This window comes from Prionailurus bengalensis, chromosome B2 (genome assembly GCF_016509475.1).
Source record: "Prionailurus bengalensis isolate Pbe53 chromosome B2, Fcat_Pben_1.1_paternal_pri, whole genome shotgun sequence".
Taxonomy (NCBI): Eukaryota; Metazoa; Chordata; class Mammalia; order Carnivora; family Felidae; genus Prionailurus; species Prionailurus bengalensis.
The window spans coordinates 75,290,472-75,309,148 of record NC_057349.1 but is presented as its reverse complement, the minus strand read 5'-3'; the positions used below and the strand labels follow the sequence as shown (position 1 = coordinate 75,309,148).

The following is an 18,677-nucleotide window of genomic DNA, read 5'->3' as shown; positions in this document are numbered from 1 at the left end:
AACGGGCATGCCTAGAGAGTTCATTAATCTCTCTTAGAGGAGAAAAAGGAGATGGCAGGGAGGCAGAAGCTGGAGAACGTTCATGTTAGCCACGAGGGCTCAGGACGGCTCTGTCCTGCCTGGGTGAATGACAGTGTGGCTGGAGGTGGATACTGAAGAGGAAGGCACAGGAAAGGATTCCACCAGCCACCTGCACACATGCGCCTTCATCAACTGGGTATTTGTCATTTCAGGAATGCAAATCTATTGTGTTTCTCCTGAGTATATCATTCAGTGAAGATTTAGCTATTCACATCATTTTCAGGAAAATTGGAGCTGGCTCCCTGCACCCCCATTTCTGTGCACACAGAGCTGCTGTATTGACTAAGACTGAAAAAAATCTGAGTTAGCTTCAGCAGTAGCCACCCATGCATTCAACAGTTTCCTCTGGAAAAGCTCACGGTGACTCTTCTTGATACCGTCTGCTAAATCCCAATCTGTGAAAATATTTGAAGGCTGTGCACAGCAGCTGGAGGAAAGAATGAATCACCCACACACCAGAGCTCAAGATGGCTCCCTGCTGAACTACCAGCTGTGGGGAAAGCAGCCAGCCAGGGAAGGTACCATTTAGGACACAGTGTTCTAGATGGGCTCAAAAAGAATTAAAATTTAACCCATTCCAGAGCACCAAAGGATTATTTTAGGTCATGGGACCAGATGCTACACTTTCATTACATTTCCTGATGCCCCTAATTTTGGCTAAGAATTGAAATAGTTGTTAAGATTCTCTTAGACTCTCTCACACATCTAATTGCAAGCTGCAGATATGAAATGTCTCCAGAATCTTTTCCTGCTGCCTTTTTAAGTCCCCCTTAAACACCCATCCAATATTGTTGAATTCAAATACATTCCTACCACAAGAATTAAAAAGTACTTAAGTATGCATTTATTCTACTCGGTATCAATGCCACACACACACACACACACACATACACACACACACAATGTTTCGATCACTTAATAAGTTAAAACATTCCATGTTTTAATAGTTAATAACAAGGACATAAATGATCATTTCCTGAGTTAACAGTGCAATGTAAAATTTAATCTGTATTGCTAATAAGACATTTTACAGCATAGAAATGTGATCAAAATGATCATTTACTTTATCATGTCATAAAACACCAGAGTTTACTGTAGTACAGTGATACACTTTAAATGGTAAGGAAGTCTGTGACTCATCACAAAAGACACCTGTATGTACTTGTTGCCATGGTCGATTCCAGGTCAAATATCAATAGCAAAATAAGTTATGGTACAAAATAAAGTCAACAAGTTGCCTCTACTGAAGGAACATTTGATTTCATTGAAGAAACTGAAACCTGGATTCAAGTTAACCTTTTAGTTAGTATGTACAAAAATGTTCTCTTAAAAAATACTAAGTAATCACAAACTTAGACGAAACAGTTGAATAAAGGACGATGACAGCTCTTCATTATGCTGTAAAACTATGGATCTCCTCTTTGGAAAAGTTCCTATCATGCAGCAACCTGGAAAACAAATAAAAAGTACATGTTTCTTTGGCAGAATGTTTAAAAATAAAGATCATCAAAGTTGACCATCATAACCATAGTATTTTTTCATTTTCCCCGCTTAGTATGCACTTTCTCTTCAAATATCTAGTCAGTGTTCAAATTTTCAACTGTCTCATAAATGCCATAATTCTCAAGTTTGTTTAGTGCCAACTAAAATCTACTCAGTGTGATTAGCTGATGTCTTTTAGGTATCTTTTGATCTGCGAGATCCCTTCCATCTCTCTCTCTCTTCGTCCTGTGATTTCTTTGTTGACAAAACCAGATTTTTAGGTCTTGCGCCACCCAGAGTCTCCATTTTGCTGCATCTCTGTGGTATACTTTAATAATATGTTGCTGTGTCTCTTATTTCCCACATTTTAATAATTGGATCTCGAGGCTTGATCAGATACGGGTTCAATTCTTTTTGACAAGACTATCTCCTAGGTAGTGTTCTTCTATCAGGAGGCTCATCATACCTGGTTGCCTCTCTTTTTGGATGCTAACAACCATTGGGGATCTACGTATACACCCATTAGTTCATGAGGGACTGAAGTTGGTGATACTCCTGTAACTCTTTCTTCATTTATCAGCTGAGGAATTCTATAGAGAAAAACGAACATCTGCTAATTTATTATGTAGTTGCCCAGTGGCACACCTCACAGAAAAGGCAGAATAAATGCTTCCCCCCCCGCTTTATTCACCAGTTTTCAGAGTAAGGAGTTGATCCCCCAGCACTCTATTCTCATTCTCCCAAACTGAACAAGACAAGCAGAAATGTCGCTGAAGTATAATTCAATTTGGAAAACAGTATAGAGACTGAAATCTTAGAAGTAGCTCTGTTTAAAATGCTGCTGAAACTAGAGAAGGCCAAATACCATATGATTTCACTCATGTGGAATTCAAGAAGCAAAACAAACAAAGAAAAAAGAAACCAAAAAAAAAAGAAAAAAAGAAAGACTCTTAAATACAGAGAACAAACTGATGGTTGCCAGAGGGGGGCAGGGAGCGGGGTGGGTGGGTGAAACAGGTTGAGCACTGAGTAATGTACAGAAATGTTGAATCATAGTGTATGCCTGAAACTAATATAACACTGTATGTTAATTATACTTCAGTAAAAAAGAAGAAAACGAAGTCGAAAATAAAAACATTTATTTAGTACTTGCTATATAGTCACTGTGCTATGCACTTCACATTCCTAAGTATTATAATTTATTCCCTTGTACAGGTGAGTGCACTAAAGCTTAGAAAGGTTAAGTATTTGGTTCTAGGACACGTGACTTGTGATTACAGATGCTTACAAGTGGCAGAGCTGGGATTCAAACTCAAATCAGCGGCTTCTAGGCAAACACACATATTTAGACAAAGTAAGGGTGTGCGCAGGAGTCACGGGGCCAACTCCGTGCAATGGTCAAGCCTCTCACTGTTTGGACTCACCTACCTTTCTAGCCACACTTTCTGTCCCTGCCTGGCCACACCAGGCTAGTCTTCTGCATATCTGCCCCTTAATGGGTCTGCTTGTTCCTCGGCCCATCCAACCCTTCCCCGCTTCCTGTGACTGGCAGCATTTTGGCCGTCACTCAAACAACAGGTCTTTCTGACCATGCAGCAACTCTCCCTCCAATACACACCTGCCCAGGTGTAACTTGCCTCTTCCTGAATTTCCTTAACACTTGGGTTCCACCTCCAGTAAGAGGGTTTATGATATTCAGAGTCATATTTTAGTTATTAATGCACGCATTTGCTTCCACCACCAGACAGTGTGGGCCTCGATACCAGAGCCTGTTTTATTCATCTGTGCCACAAACACAGTGGGGATTTGGTAGATGAAAGCACCTTTACTGAGCAAGTGATTATCTTGCTCTTTATATCACAATAAAATCAGTTTCTGAGTCTTTCTCTTATCATATCATACAAACCTAACAAATTTTCACCAAATATGGAGACTGTGTTTGAAATGGTTATACTTCTGTAGCAGACATGAGATTCATTTTGGAGGGCCTGAAGGAGTGAGAATCGCCCCCAAAGGAGTCATTTCTCAGAACAGCAAAACCTATGATCTAATAAGAGACCCACGTAAATGTCAAGTAAGAGACACAAGACATTCATTAAGATGATCGAGACGAGGAAATCAAAGAAACAGGAGTCCTAAATTACAAGTCACAGGGCACAGGCTATGAACTGCCAAGTACAGGCACGTTCAAAGATACTGTGGATTCAGCTTGCAGACCACTGCAATAAAGTAAATATCAAAATAGGGCGAGTCAAATGAATTGTTTTGTTTTCCAATGCATAGCAAAGTTCTATTTACACTACAGTCTATTCAGTGTGCAACAGCATTGTGTCTAAAAAACAATGTACATACCTTAATTAAAAAAATACTTCACTACTAAAAAAAAAAATGCTAACCATCGTCTGGGCTCTCGGCAAGTTGCAATCACCGATCACAGATCACTGTAACACACGTGAGAATAGTGAAAAAGAGTGAAATACTGTGACAAACCAAAATGTGACACAGAAACACTGTTGGCAGGACAGCAACAATGGACTTGTATGATGCAGGGTTGCCACAATCTGCAGTATGTAACAAAAACGCAGTATGTGTGAGGCACAGTAAGTAGAGAGAAATAAAAAAAAGCTATGTCTGTACTATTTGAATCAAGCTACATCTCACAAGGCAATTCTGTGCAGCATGTTCAACTGTGAGCAAAAGCAGGGATCCATACATGACCAGTGATCCCCCTGAGCAATTCTTGGCAAGCCAGCTAGCAGCATGGAAAGATTAGCTCTGAGGTAAAGCTGAGAAAATAAAGCTGTAGAGATTACATTCAATTTTATAAATGCAGAAGTACTAGGATCTTGGCTATCTTCTATTCAATTACACATAGACTGAGGCTCCGGAATGCAAGGAAGTGGGTATGCAAATGAAGAGCCTGCAAATAGCCCATTGTTCATGGGAGAAAACAACACACTTCTAATAGGAGGCTGTACCAGGGATTCTTCCTCAGTCAGTTAATTGAGCTAAATGGCCTTAAAGACACAGTCTCTTTCAATGCTGAAGAGTTTATGATTCACATAATTTAAAATGATAATTAAATTGCAGTCTGCTATGAAGTAAGCATTAAGATGCATCTAAAATAGCAGTGTCAGGGCGCCTGGGTGGCTCAGGCGGTTAAGCGTCCAACTTCGGCTCAGGACATGATCTTGGGGCTTTGGAGTTCGAGCCCCACGTCGGGCTCTGTGCTGACAGCCTGGAGCCTGGAGCCTCCTTCGGATTCTGGGTCTCCCTCTCTCTGCCCCTTCCCCAGCTCACACTCTTTCTTTCTCTCAAAAAAAATAAACATTAAAAAAAAATTTTTTTTAAATAGCAGTGTCAACAAAGTAAAAGAATGTAGCCTTTAGCCTTTTTCTTTCTGAAAAATTATTTTACTTCAAATCATACTGTTAGTCTTCACTATAAATTTAATAGTTTTGTTTCAGCTTTGAAAGATTAAAATTTTAAACAGTAATTTTTTAAAAAATTTGAAGTTGAGAGTGCTTATACAAAAGAACATTTTTTCTGAAGGTATTACAATCCAGAAATAAAATTCAATTTAATTAAAATACTTTTTTAAATGCAACATAGAGAGAAACATTTCTCAATGCATGTACTGAGGTCAATATGTTTCTTAATTAAAATTAAAAATAGAGAGAAAAGTAACCAGAAAATGTGAGGTTTAGTCATATCTCAAACAAGGAAAAACAGGGTAGTTGAGGCAGTCATATTTTAAAATCACCTATACACCCAACAGTGCCTACATAAATAATGAAATATTTTAAAGTGTCATTTTAGATTTAAATCAGAGCCAGGTGAATTTCGAGTAAGATGAACACTACCATTGATGCTTCGTCATCCAGTGTCAACTTGGAGTCTTAGCTTATTTATGTTCTAGTCTCTCCTTTTGTCTTGACGTCTGGCTTTCAATCCCTGTATTATTTACTAGCTTTTGCCTAACTGCAGAGAATGAAGAAAGGTGGAAAGCTGCAACGAGATGAACAATGCTTATTAATTATGTCCCAGATAAGAAAGTGGCACCATGTATCCACACTGCCAGTCACTAGCAATGATCATCATCCACATCTAACTCTATGCATAATCCTGGCCTCCAACCTCTCACCTGCATGAAGGTTAAAAACTACTATTTTCTGAGGCTGTAACCGACTATTGTAGTGCAGGTTTGTATGAATGGGAAGAACAGAGCTAAGTCGATTGCTTCTTACGGAAGATTTTCATTTCACAGTGTTGGGCATTCTTTTCCGTACCACGTTGCTACTCACCGTATTCCTTGTTCTGTAAATGGGGTTGGTCCACAAATGCAGATGAGGACTTTGGATTTGTCTGAACTTCTTTTCAAAAATTCAGAAAGAAGAGCTGGTGAAATGTGTCCCCATTTGCCATTCCATTCAGAAGTGGGTGCTGAGAGAACAAATTCAACATCAAATCTGGAGGAAAGAAACATTTTTTTAAGTCTATTATTTGAACATTTTATTAGCATGTTTTAAGTTCATGAAAACATTTTCTTTTTTTCCCCTTGAGAACAACTGAATACCTAAACTGTAGTGTATGAAGTGTATAAATTGATACACTTGCTAGAAAAGCACTAGAACAGATGATAAGCAAAAGTTTAACAAAAACATATAGGTAAATCTGTATTTACTAAGGGTTAACTTTTGCTACGAATAAGAAGAGTAATCTGGCGTTATTTACTGAACTCACTAGAAAGAGAGTTCCAAGGGATCTCAAAGAACTCCACATTTCTATTCATAATCTGCCTGTATAAATCACAGAACAGAGCAATTACCATTGGCATGTGCGTTTTAATCTCCGACCCAAACCTCTCCAACGAGCTCCAGACCCAAGAGCCTACTGGATTCATTTCTTGCTGTCTTCAACATCAACTTATGATCTCCCTATCCCACACCTGAGGTTATCTTTGTGAACGGCGCCATGGTCCACTTGGTTGCAAAAGCCAGGAGCTTGGGATTCATCCAGGAGATCTTTCTCTGCCTCACCTGCCATAAGCATATCCTCACCAAGTCCTGGCTCCTAACTGTGTGTCTACTTGGCTCAGTCTTCACGTGCTGCCCATCCTCTTCCTGAAATTCTTCTACTAACCACCACCCCCCCTTCAGTTCTTAGCTCAAGCATCATTTCCAAAGGGGGAAGCACTGCAGCCCACAGTGCTCTGTTATATGTGTTGTAGGAATGCTTTCCTTTCCCTTTTCTTCGCAGCCCTTACTTCGGCCTGTAAATATGTGGTGATCAAGATGATTATCCTATTAATGTCTACCTTGCCCGCTACATCATAAGCTCCATGAGAGCAAGGATCACGCTCTGGCTGTCACTGCATCCCTAGTGGCCAACACACAGGAGGCATTCAGATACTAAGAAATGAAACACATGAAAGAAAAAAAAAATGGGTACAGAATTAAAATGAGAGAGAAGAACATCAAACCAAATCTCACAACGTACTCCAGACCATTTCTTCCCACAGCTCTGTGATCTGTTAAGTGAATTGCTGGTAAAGAATCACAGTAAATTAAAAATGTTATGTTGTACCTGCTCTCCATTGTAGCAAACACAATTCATTCTTAACCATTTTTAGCAGATCAAATGACTTTCTACATTTCCTAGTGAATAACTGAGATGCTTTCTCAAGACGAGCAGAAATAAATCATACGTTAACATCAATCTTGAGAAAAAGTAGAAGCGAACAGTTTCTCTTGTGAGGGGGCCCAGGGAGCCAAATGTCAGAACAGAAACAAGACATGGCCGGTGCCGCTGCCCTCACATCGCTGTGCGACAGCTCAGGTAAGGTGCCTGCAAACTGACTAGCACAGAGCAGCACAGGCCAACGCTGAGTGTCTGCAGAGGCTCGGAGAACCAGTCCAGGCTCTCACCCAGACCCAGACCTCTTGGTCTTATTTGTTCATTCGCAGAATGAGGTGGGAAAACTATATCATCTCTGTTCTAATATTCTGATTTTATATTTAAAAGCCCTACAGAATTATGTTCTATTTCTTACCTTTAAGGTCCCCATGTGGTTTTAGCAGCAATCTATTCTACTCTGTACAAAACAGCTTCCCCAAATACTTTCTTTCACTAACTTATTTTTTGTTGCTGGCATTTAAAATTTAAAATAGTTTTAGATAATTCCAGAATGTACTATTTGTACACTGCTCTGGGTTTGGCTTGAGGCAAGTGTGCAAAAATACTTGAAGGAATAAAGAAACTTATTTACAAAGAAGCCATATTGGCTAAAAAACAAACAAACAAACAAACAAACCAAAAATGTGCCTGGAAGAACAAAGTCATATGCTGGCATCTATGAAATCACATTAAAAAATGTACGTGAATTCATAAGTGCTTTTTTCTGAGAAGATCCATAGCCTTTCAGCAGATCATCAAAGGAGACCCAAAAGCAGCTGCAGAACCATTATGTTAAGACATTTCCAATTATACACAGACAACTGGATAAAAGATTGCAATTACCTGGTTAAATTAAAAATAAAAACTTGTCTCTTCTGGCTCTATTTCCAACAAGTTGGTCACTGGAATAAAACTGCTAAGATCTATAAATTAATACTGGTGTCCCTCTCACCTAATTTTCCTTTACTGAGATATTTAAAAGAAAAAAAAAAGCCTAGTCATTGGCATACCTTCTGCAGGCATCTACTAAAGGGTGATAAATAACTGAGATCCTTACATAAAGGGTGTAACCTTCCCATGCATTTCGTATTTATTCACACAGCGGTCCCTCGGTCATAATTTTTGGGCGCTTAATGGAAAAAGCACACAGCCACATGGATATAATTTTTAGGGATATTGTGAAGAGGATGCTCTCCTGCTTAGCTGCTACAGGATTAGAAGAACTTAAAGTGGGATAGGAGCAATACCAAATTAAGATTCAAGAATATTTTAAAGAAGCATTCCTTTTTATCATATTAAGATACAGGTGATTACTATGGAATCCTCTCTTCTGGGTTATTATGAATAAGGGCCAATTTGCTGTATGCAACAATTATAGCCGTGAGGCATAAGAGTATATGTTCTGAAACTCTTTTCTGCCCTGTGATCTCAACATGCAGGAAAGGACTAGAACTCTTGAGAAGGTTACCTGAAAATAAATTTAGATAATCTATTAAGTGCAAACAAAGCAACATAAAAAGAGAGCAAGTGGGCGAGAGAAAGTAGACCTGCTTCTGGTAAATACCTATGTGGTCTAAATGTCAATGGAAGTAAACAAGCTGGTGAAAATAATTATTATTTTTTTTTCAATATATGAAGTTTATTGTCAAATTGGTTTCCATACAACACCCAGTGCTCATCCCAAAAGGTGCCCTCTTCAATACCCAGCACCCACCCTCCCCTCCCTCCCACCCCCCCTCATCAACCCTCAGTTTGTTCTCAGTTTTTAAGAGTCTCTTATGCTTTGGCTCTCTTCCACTCTAACCTCTTTTTTTTCCTTCCCCTCCCCCATGGAGAATTTCTGTTAAGTTTCTCAGGATCCACATAAGAGTGAAACCATATGGTATCTGTCTTTCTCTGTATGGCTTATTTCACTTAGCATAACACCCTCCAGTTCCATCCACGTTGCTACAAAGGGCCATATTTCATTCTTTCTCATTGCCACGTAGTACTCCATTGTGTATATAAACCACAATTTCTTTATCCATTCATCAGTTGATGGACATTTAGGCTCTTTCCATAATTTGGCTCTTGTTGAGAGTGCTGCTATAAACATTGAGGTACAAGTGCCCCTATGCATCAGCACTCCTGTATCCCTTGGGTAAATTCCTAGCAGTGCTATTGCTGGGTCATAGGGTAGATCTATTTTTAATTTTTTGAGGAAACTCCACACTGTTTTCCAGAGTGGCTGCACCAATTTGCATTCCCACCAACAGTGCAAGAGGGTTCCCGTTTCTCCACATCCTCTCCAGCATCTATAGTCTCCTGATTTGTTAATTTTGGCCACTCTGACTGGCGTGAGGTGATATCTGAGTGTGGTTTTGATTTGTATTTCCCTGATAAGGAGCGATGTTGAGCACCTTTTCATGTGCCTGTTGGCCATCTGGATGTCTTCTTTAGAGAAGTATCTATTCATGTTGAAAATAATTATTTTAAAGTAGACTGATAATGATCCAAGATGAAAAGTCCTGAAATACAAATGTATGCATTCAATCTAAAATGACTGCAGAGCCTGCAGTCATCAACAACTGATTCCCTCCCCCTCCGGCCAATCAGCTTCCAAAATGTACCTCCTTCACATTTCTTACACATATCTCCTGCCTTCCTATTTTTACTGCCACAACTCTGCAATAGGCCTTTATATCTCTCGACTAAAATACTGCTCTAATATCCTTAGCCCTAATCTATCTGACACATCATGGCTATATTAGTTCTTCTAAAAACCCAGAACCCATCTTACAACTTTCTGCTCAGAAAGCTTCTGTGATTAGTCACTGCCTAGAGAAGGGTATTTCAGGGTATTTGGAGCCCCAGCTTTTCCTGATTTCTCTAGATAAAGAAAAATACTAGATCATAAGGTATTTGTCTTTCTCTGACTGACTTACTTTGCTTAGCATTAAACTCTCTAGCTCCATCCATGTTATTGCAAATGGCAAGATTTCATTTTTTGATGGATGAACAATACCACATGATTTCACTCATATGTGGAACTTAAGAAACAAAACAAACACACAAAAAGAGAGAGAGAAACCGAGAAGCCACTCTTAACTATAGAGAACAAACTGGTGGTTACCAGAGGGGAGGTGGGTGGGAAGATGGGTGAAACAGGTGAAGGGGATTAAGAGCCCACCCATCACAACGAGCACTGAGTAACGTACAGAATTCCTGAATCACTATATTGTATACCTGAAACTAACAAAACACTGTATGTTAACCATACTGGAATCAAAATAAAAACCAATAAAAAAGAGAAAAATACTAGAAACAACAGGAAAACTAGTTATTTGCTCATAGGGTAATAATTCACAAAATAAACAGGTAGGGGTTAAAATTTGATAAAATATACATATTACAGAGACATTTCTCAAAATGAATCTGATGAAACACTAGTGTTCTTCCAGATGTGAGTGGTAATCCATGAGAGAAGGCTAACCTCTCAAATGAGTATGGGACTACTGGGTTAAGAAAAGTTAAATAGATTTCTTCAGAATTTCTCAAAACCTTGAATATGCTAACTTCGCAACAAATCTTCAAGAAGGTAATATAGTACACATTCTGTCTCTGACTTATTTAATCACAGAGCCCTTTGGTCAGGGGAACACATGGACGTTTAAAAAAACACATTCCAAGAAACACACCATTTGAGGAACATCTGGGAGGAAGAAAGTCCCTTATGGGTCCATATTAGGGGCCCACATATTTGAGCACATCACAGGCTGGAGAAAAAGAAAGGGGTTCAGGAACATTTCCAATGTACTTGTGCCTCTGAGATCATCGGCATCTGCTATCTCAATTAGACTGAAACATCGCTAGTCTTAATGCTGACACCAGGGTACAGAAACATAGTCATTATCTACAGACCCTGTCAGTAATAAAGGGAGATGTGCTTCCCAGGTTGCCGGAACTTCCCATGTACTAAGTGTAATACAAGAATTATGCTTAAGGTCTTCCATGGCCAGATTTTAACTACCCTGTTTTGTTGACTATCAAATAAGAGGATTAGAAGTGATCACCACTAAGATTCCTTCTAATATGGATATAATTAATGGTTTTATTTTTACAAAGTTATTTCACATTGTTTTCCTTTCCACACACAGTTCAACATAAATGGACTCAACATACTGGACCTCTTGGTTTTTGCTTATAAAAAATCCTATTATACAAATTTCTTTTCCTGTTCACAGAAATGCTAATTGCTCCCCAAAGCCCAGACCTTCCTCTATGAAGCTTTGACATCCCCACCCTCACAAAAACAGAATCACTCCTCCTCCTAGACTTCTAGAACATATGACTCATTTCTCTCAAGACTTTACACTTACTGCCGAACTTGAGAACTTCACCACCACTTGGGGATTCTTACTCATTTTGTATCTTTCCCCAACATTAAGCACATTTTGCAAAGAGTGAGCACACAAGTGACTGAAGTGATGTGCCTGGTCCACCGGTGCCCATAACGGGGTACACAATCCCCTGTCCTTGTGCTGCTTGGAATCCCTTTCTCTTTCGCCTTGCCTTATGCCCTAAACATTAACCTCATCCTTTCTAAAGGAAAAATAATGACACTAACATATCAAGTGTGGGGAGTACAATATTCTGTGCTTGGTAATTTACCTTTCTCGAGGCTATTTGTCAAAATGTATCAATAGCCTTGGTATTCTGTGACCTGATGATTCTTCTGATGAATTTTTATCCTGCATATGGAGGTACAGAGCAGCTCGTAATCACTATGCCAAACAGCAGGGGATTGGTTAAATAAGTCATGGTATGGTTACATGACTGCATATAGTGCAGCTATTAAATATCAGTTTTCCCAACTGGCACTACTGGAATTTGGGGCTGGTTATTTCTTTGTTGTGGGAGATTGTTGTGTGTATGTAGTATGTTGCAGCATTCCTGGACTCTACCAACTAGATGCCCTCCGTTGTGATGATAAAAAATGTTTTCAGACATAAATGTCCCCTAAAGTCATTGGAACAGGGTGGAGAGGCAGATTGAGGCAGACAAAAACTGGTTTAAACTATTTGACACACAGGGGCGCCTGGGTGGCTCAGTCGGTTGGGTGTCCGACTTCGGCTCAGGTCACGATCTCATGGTCCGTGAGTTTGAGCCCCGCGTCGGGCTCCGTGCTGACAGCTCGGAGCCTGGAGCCTGCTTCTGATTCTGTCTCCCTCTCTCTGACTCTCCCCCTTTCATGCTCTGTCTCTCTCTGTCTCAAAAATAAATAAACATTAAAATATTCGATACACAGAATGTGCATAATATACTAAGTAGAAAATGTAGTTATAAAAAGTTTAATCAGTATGTCTACATTATTTAAAAGTTTTTTTCTAATGTTTTTTAATTTATTTTTGACATTGAGAGAGAGAGAGAGAGAGAGAGAGAGAGAGAGAGAGAGAATGTCAAGCAGGGGAGGGGCAGAGAGAGACAGAAACACAGAATCTGAAGCAGGTTCTAGGCTCTGAGTTATCAGCACAGAGCCCAACATGGAGCTTGAACGCATGAACTGCGAAATCATGATCTGAGCTGAAGTCGTTTGCTTAACTGACTGAACTACTCAGGAGCCCTAAGACTACATTATTTAAAAAACAAAATAAAAAGATGAGTGTGTATAAGTGCACACATGTGTGTGTCAGAGAGTGAGACAAGGAGATAGCTTTATTAAAAGAAGGTTTTCTCCAAAAATGACTGTTTTGAAAGGGAAGGGAAAATACCTATTAAATTTATATATTACAGGGGTGCCTGGGTAGCTCAGTCGGTTGAGCGTCCGACTTCGGCTCAGGTCATGACCTTGCGGTTCATGAGTCCGAGCACTGCGTCAGGCTCTGTGCTGACGTCTCAGAGCCTGGAGCCTGCTTCAGATTCTGTGCCTCCCTCTCTCTCTGCCCCAACCCACTCACATTCTGTCTCTGTCTCTCTCAAAAATAAACATTAAAAAAAATTTTATATATTACAAAATGTTGTCCAGAGGTCAATCTCAATGTCAAGCTATCCCGCCCCTCAAAAATCATTTTGCAAAAGCTGAGAACTCACAGAGCTAGGGCATTCTACAGGGATGGGACCTCATGCATAACACTGTTCAGAGGTCAAGAGAGAGATAAATGAAATTTAATTTGGATCCCAGTTTACATAGTAATTAACTATAGCTACTACCACACATTTTTGCCTTCTGTTTCCTCTCAAATTTCTTAAGAAAAATAAATGTGTGAGATTTTGCTAGATTTGAAATGTTGTGAATGGAGTCCTAACTACTGGACATATTTGGATAAAATTCAAGTAAGCTGTTTTCTGTTCAAATTTTATATTTAATGACATGGAAACTTGACTGAAATAGAAACATCCCATAAAAGTACTTATAGTGTGCCTGTGTTTTGCAATTCTATTAAGTTTAGCAATGTGGGTAAATGAAGAGATACATTCCCTGGATTGTATGAGAAAATAAGCCAACATAGTATCTTGTTCACTGTTGTGCCCCTGTGTAGAGAGGCACATAGCAGAGCTCACATTTATTTAATGAATGAATCAATGTTACAAATACGCTAATTATGCGCTAGGCACCTACACAAACTGTCTCACTGACCCCTATAGCCAAATAATAATTCTATGATGTAGGTAATTGATATCCTTATTTCTACAAGCGGAAAAACTGAGGCTCAGTCAGATGAAATAACTTGCCCAAGGTCACAAGGTTAGTAAGCTCCCATTATGCAATGATTTTTCTAAGAATTTCATCTGTTAATATTATCTAGATAAACTTGGAGGACAAGCATAGCATGCTCGCTGAAAATCAGAGTATTAGATCATATCTTAGCCTCAATATCCATCCTATCTGTCCCTTCTTGTTCCACAAGGACTGAGTGGAAGGCTGAGACCTAATCCTACAGAGTAAGGAATTTCACTTGCTTTAACTACAAAATTTAGAAGGATTTTTAAAAAGATATTTACAACCCAATAATTGTTTTAATATGTTCAGGTGTCAACATTTTGTCATCAGAAACTTTATTACTAAAATTAGGAGTGATACAGGAAAGTCAAGATGTAGGAAAGGATGGTTTAATATATAAAAGATGCCCATAAATACTAACTAAAATACAGATGTGACTAATTAAAATAACCTTATATTAAATCTGAGTTTTTACTTTCCTTTTTTGTGTGGGACTCAACAATAGTGCTAAAAACCCATCAATAAACCTTTAAGGCTTATTTTCTCATAAAGCCTCAAAATATGGTAACATTCCTGGTAAACATTCCATACAAGCATGGCCTTTTTGTTTTCCAGTGAGGGCATGACACGAGTCTCCAGGGAGCGGCAATCATACAACACTAGAAGTCCGTGCCAACAGAGTGCCTCAAGCAAGGACAATTATGTCTCCAAGAAGAAGGAGGAGGTTAGCGAGTAGAGAGAGCGAGCACCCAGGAGCACGAGGGGAGGGCAAGAAGAGAAACAGGAGAAGAGGGAGGATAAAGTAGGCCAGAAGTCAGAGCGCCATCACTTCTCTCAGCAAGCTGGAGAGCCCACTCACCTGGTGAGTGCTGTTAGAGCCAGGCATCCAGATATGAAAAAAAAGGGGCCTTTCCTCACCCTCAATATTCCAGCCTATGCAATCCACCAACCCAAATTATGTAGACCAAAACAAAACAGAATGAAACAAAAGAAAACACACTTTATGTTCAGAGGCTGTCAACACATTTCTTTTTACCAAGTACTTTTTAAATCAAGTTTAGCTCCTACTGAAAGTCTAAAAGTACAATGTCTGTTCATGAAAATAATAGCAAATGGATCCTCTTGTACAAGGGAACTACGTTCAAAAATAACTTTGTCAAAACGCTGTCGGAAACATTTTTTTTTAAAACAACCCTACAGTTAAAAAGCTTAGCAATGCTGTTTAAATTCTTTTAAATGTTTGATCAGGACAACAGGAGCTCAGTTAATGCAGAAATGAAACGCACGTACGTAGAGTTCTTCTAAGCCACAATTCAAATATCTGAGGTAGGGCTTCAGTTTCCAAAGCAGTTACACAATCTTCTCCAATCCTCACATTAGCCTTACGAAGTAAGTAGGAAAGATGTCATTATTTCATTTGGAAGATAAAGAGACAGGCCCACAGAGCTAAGTAATTTTTGAGTAAGGTCCAAGCTGGTGAAGGGTAGAATGAAAACCAGAATTTAGGCTTTAGGCTTTGTGGTACATGCCGCTTCTAACTTTCCACTTTCAAAAGTGTGAAAAAGACGCTTGAAAACCTAGGAATTTGTATTTCTTTAAATCATGCTCTAAACTGTCGTATGGCTACCTAAATACAAATACTTTTAGGTTTATGGTTTAAGTATGTAAGAAGACTCATTACTTCAAGGATAAGTGAGTCAGGTCATCTTTAATTTGTGAACGGTATTTATGAAGAGAGAGAGGGGAAGAGGATGGAAGACAGGAGGGAGGAAAAACGAAAGGTGGCCATTCATTCCCACAGCAAGGACGTTCGGAAAGTAGTCACAAGAAACGGAGTCTCAGAACAGCTGAGTTGTTGACATCTTTAACTCGAACTTTCAAAAAGCCTGGAATTTTATCTGTCCTGTACAATCTTAAACATATTTACTTCAGATATTTTGTGTGAAGTCTTTATGAAGTCCTGAATTTCTTAAACATAGCTTTGGATAACTACAGATATGCTTTACAAAGTATGACAGCTCCTCCAATTCACTCTTCCAAACAATACCTTCAGAATTTCCTGCTGCTTTTAACTCTCTTTAGGGGAGATAGGGCATAGCCCATTTCAACTATCTAATTTCAGCTGACTGTGCTAGGCTTTCTTCAATGAAACAGATTCCCATCCTTTCTCATTCTACCAGAGTTCAGCCTGGCTCGAACTTTTTTCTATTGCCTATGCCAGCATTCCCCAAGGTGCGTACTGAGGACCACCAGTATTAACAGCTATTAATGACTTAATGTAGACAAACAAAAATGAAGAAAATCTTAACTGAACATACATAAGGAAGCCCCCCTCTTGAAAAGTCACAAAGGCTCTAAGAAATCTTGTAGTAAGGAAATGTATTTATTTTTGCTTGATCCATCTTATCACATTTATTTGATTTGCACCCACTATAGCAAGAAAATCTTGAATCATCAAATTGGCTATACTAGATCATTTTCAGTGAAACTCAACTCAGAATAAGTAACATGTTAAAACATAACGTCCAGTATATATTTTATCAATACATATATGATGTCGTGTTAATCTTACCGAACAGTATTTCTTTGGGGGAGGGATATTAACATTACTTGCATTGAGGGAATTATTGATTAGTTTATTTTTTCTTTGACGGGGCTTCCTGGCTAATTAAACACTCCAATCAAAGGAGATAAGGCCTAGACTGACTATACATTTTTGAATATTTAAGTGCAGAGCTAACACCGGTTTAATACCTTTTATCTTTAAATGCTAATTTCTCCAACTGGCTTCTCCAAATTATATCATCCTCTGTTTTATTGAAGAACATCAGCTTCACTTTCCTTAAAAGAAAAAACAACAACAACTCAAAAAGAACTATTTCAGTTACATTTAAAATATGCATGAATGGAAAAATCTAAACGTAAACTGGCATGAATGTTTTTTAGTGCCAATTAGGTAACCCAAAGTATCAAAAATAAAAGAATCAAGTTAGTAAAACAGCTAGGACTAGAAGACGTAGGGTAAGGAAATGATAAATGAGGAAATGAGAATACGTCTATTAAGGTCCACTGAGTAATTAATTTAGAATACCTTACACTAATCTAATAGCCTCATAAAGGATAGTAATTAAAGATAAAGTTACATACCTGAGACTGGGTATGTTAGTCAAAGCATAATTCAGTATTTTAACCATTGGTGTGAAGCCTGTTCCAGCTGCCAATAAAAAGAGATCTTCTAATTCTTGGAACTGGGATATTTTAAAACTGCCCTCAGGATTGCTTACGGAAACAAAATCTCCTAAACAATGAAATATAAACTAAATCAGAAGAAAAAAAAATCAGGGAAACTGACGTTAGCCTAGCTAAATTTAGAACACTGAGGAGTAACAGGATGAATTCATAACTTTCAGACTACATCTTAGTCTTTAAGGTATGTAAGGAGTTTGGGGAATACTCATTAAGCTCCCAAGTATGTCTGGATTATATCCTTATAACCAAATTAATAATGGGGTTTTATTACACTCATTTCCCAACATTATTTTCCCAAACCATCTGGAATCTCTAATTTACAAACCACTGACAAGCACTTAAGTACAAATTCTCAGTAAAGGACTGATTGCTAAACTAAATTATAAGCACCTCAAAAGCAGTGTCTATGTATACCTGTCTTACACAGTACAAGGTGGAGAATATATACTCACTGCTTACATATGGATTCTTAGCCATAGCAATAAAACTAGTAGGAGAGAAAATGGAAATAGAAAAGTATTCTAAAATCTTACGTTAGTAAATGTGCTAACTTCACCTTCATGAAATCTTTGAAAAACCTATTAAAACAACAGCTGTTCTGAATTGAACACCTATAAAAACAAAGCAAGATCAGAAACTGTACTTAGAGCATGCTGCTTCTCAATCTAGAATAAAAATATTTGAGCAAAACATTTTCTGTAGTGCATTTTTATATAACCACTATGTACCACTCAAATAAGAGAACTGCCTTTAAGACATTTCAGAAATTTTCAATGTAATTTTAAAAATAGAAAAGTTAAACATGTTTTAAAAACAATTTCAAATAATTTGCTTTATTTCTTTAAATGCTTGGATGTTCATAATTTTTCCTTCTTGTCCACAGCGGGATAGTAAGGATCTTGCAGTAAGTGATGAATTAAGTATTAGAAGGTAACAGAAGCTCCCCATTATAGTTCAAAAGGACCATAAGATCAGAACATCTTCAGGAAAAAGTCAGCTGGTTGTTTACTAAAGATGCCTCACAGAATGAATTAACTTGATAACTTCTGTCAACAGTCCAGTCCTTCAACGTCATAAAACTAGACTCAGGCAAGATACCGGATTTTAATCAAGTTCACAAGATGTTAAAAGTATACCGGCCAGAACAGCAATTCATTTACAAAAGGCTATCTGTACCTAGTGACCTGAACATCACACACCCCTTCCAGGGCATCTCATTCTCAGTATCAGAACACTTGGAAGGCCAAAATAATCATATAAGAGTTGCTTGGTGAACATGGAGTTGAAACAAAGACGTGGATAATTTTATAGCATAGCTCATTTAAGCCATGACGAGGCTTTCATGAGTTATCACTATCATGCCAGTGTGTCCCTCCAAGGGACACAGGTATTGGGGCCATGTCTAGCTCCCCTGGATGAAACTGAAAAAACACTCATCTCATTCTTTGGGCTTTCCCTTTCATGCTCTAGGCTAAATCTCCACCCTGCT

At 38.5% G+C, this 18,677-nt stretch overlaps 1 protein-coding gene across 4 annotated transcripts in view; it reads right to left on the bottom strand.

Annotated features, from left to right (window-relative positions):
* Positions 1–1,000: 1,000 nt before the first annotated feature.
* Positions 1,001–18,677, bottom strand: part of LOC122490368 (cytochrome b5 reductase 4) — a 99,802-nt gene continuing 82,125 nt past the window's right edge. For 2 of the 4 annotated variants that reach the window (XM_043593032.1, XM_043593029.1), the window contains exons 13-17: positions 17,087–17,237; positions 16,694–16,780; positions 5,868–6,032; positions 2,030–2,153; positions 1,001–1,529 (exon numbers count right to left, since the gene is read on the bottom strand). In XM_043593032.1, coding sequence (XP_043448967.1) covers positions 1,518–1,529; positions 2,030–2,153; positions 5,868–6,032; positions 16,694–16,780; positions 17,087–17,237 — 539 coding nt within the window. In that variant the 3' untranslated portion in view covers positions 1,001–1,517. Of the gene's footprint in view, positions 1,530–2,023; positions 2,154–5,867; positions 6,033–16,693; positions 16,781–17,086; positions 17,238–18,677 lie in introns of those variants that run through there. The other 2 variants (XM_043593031.1, XM_043593030.1) reach the window with 2 other exon arrangements.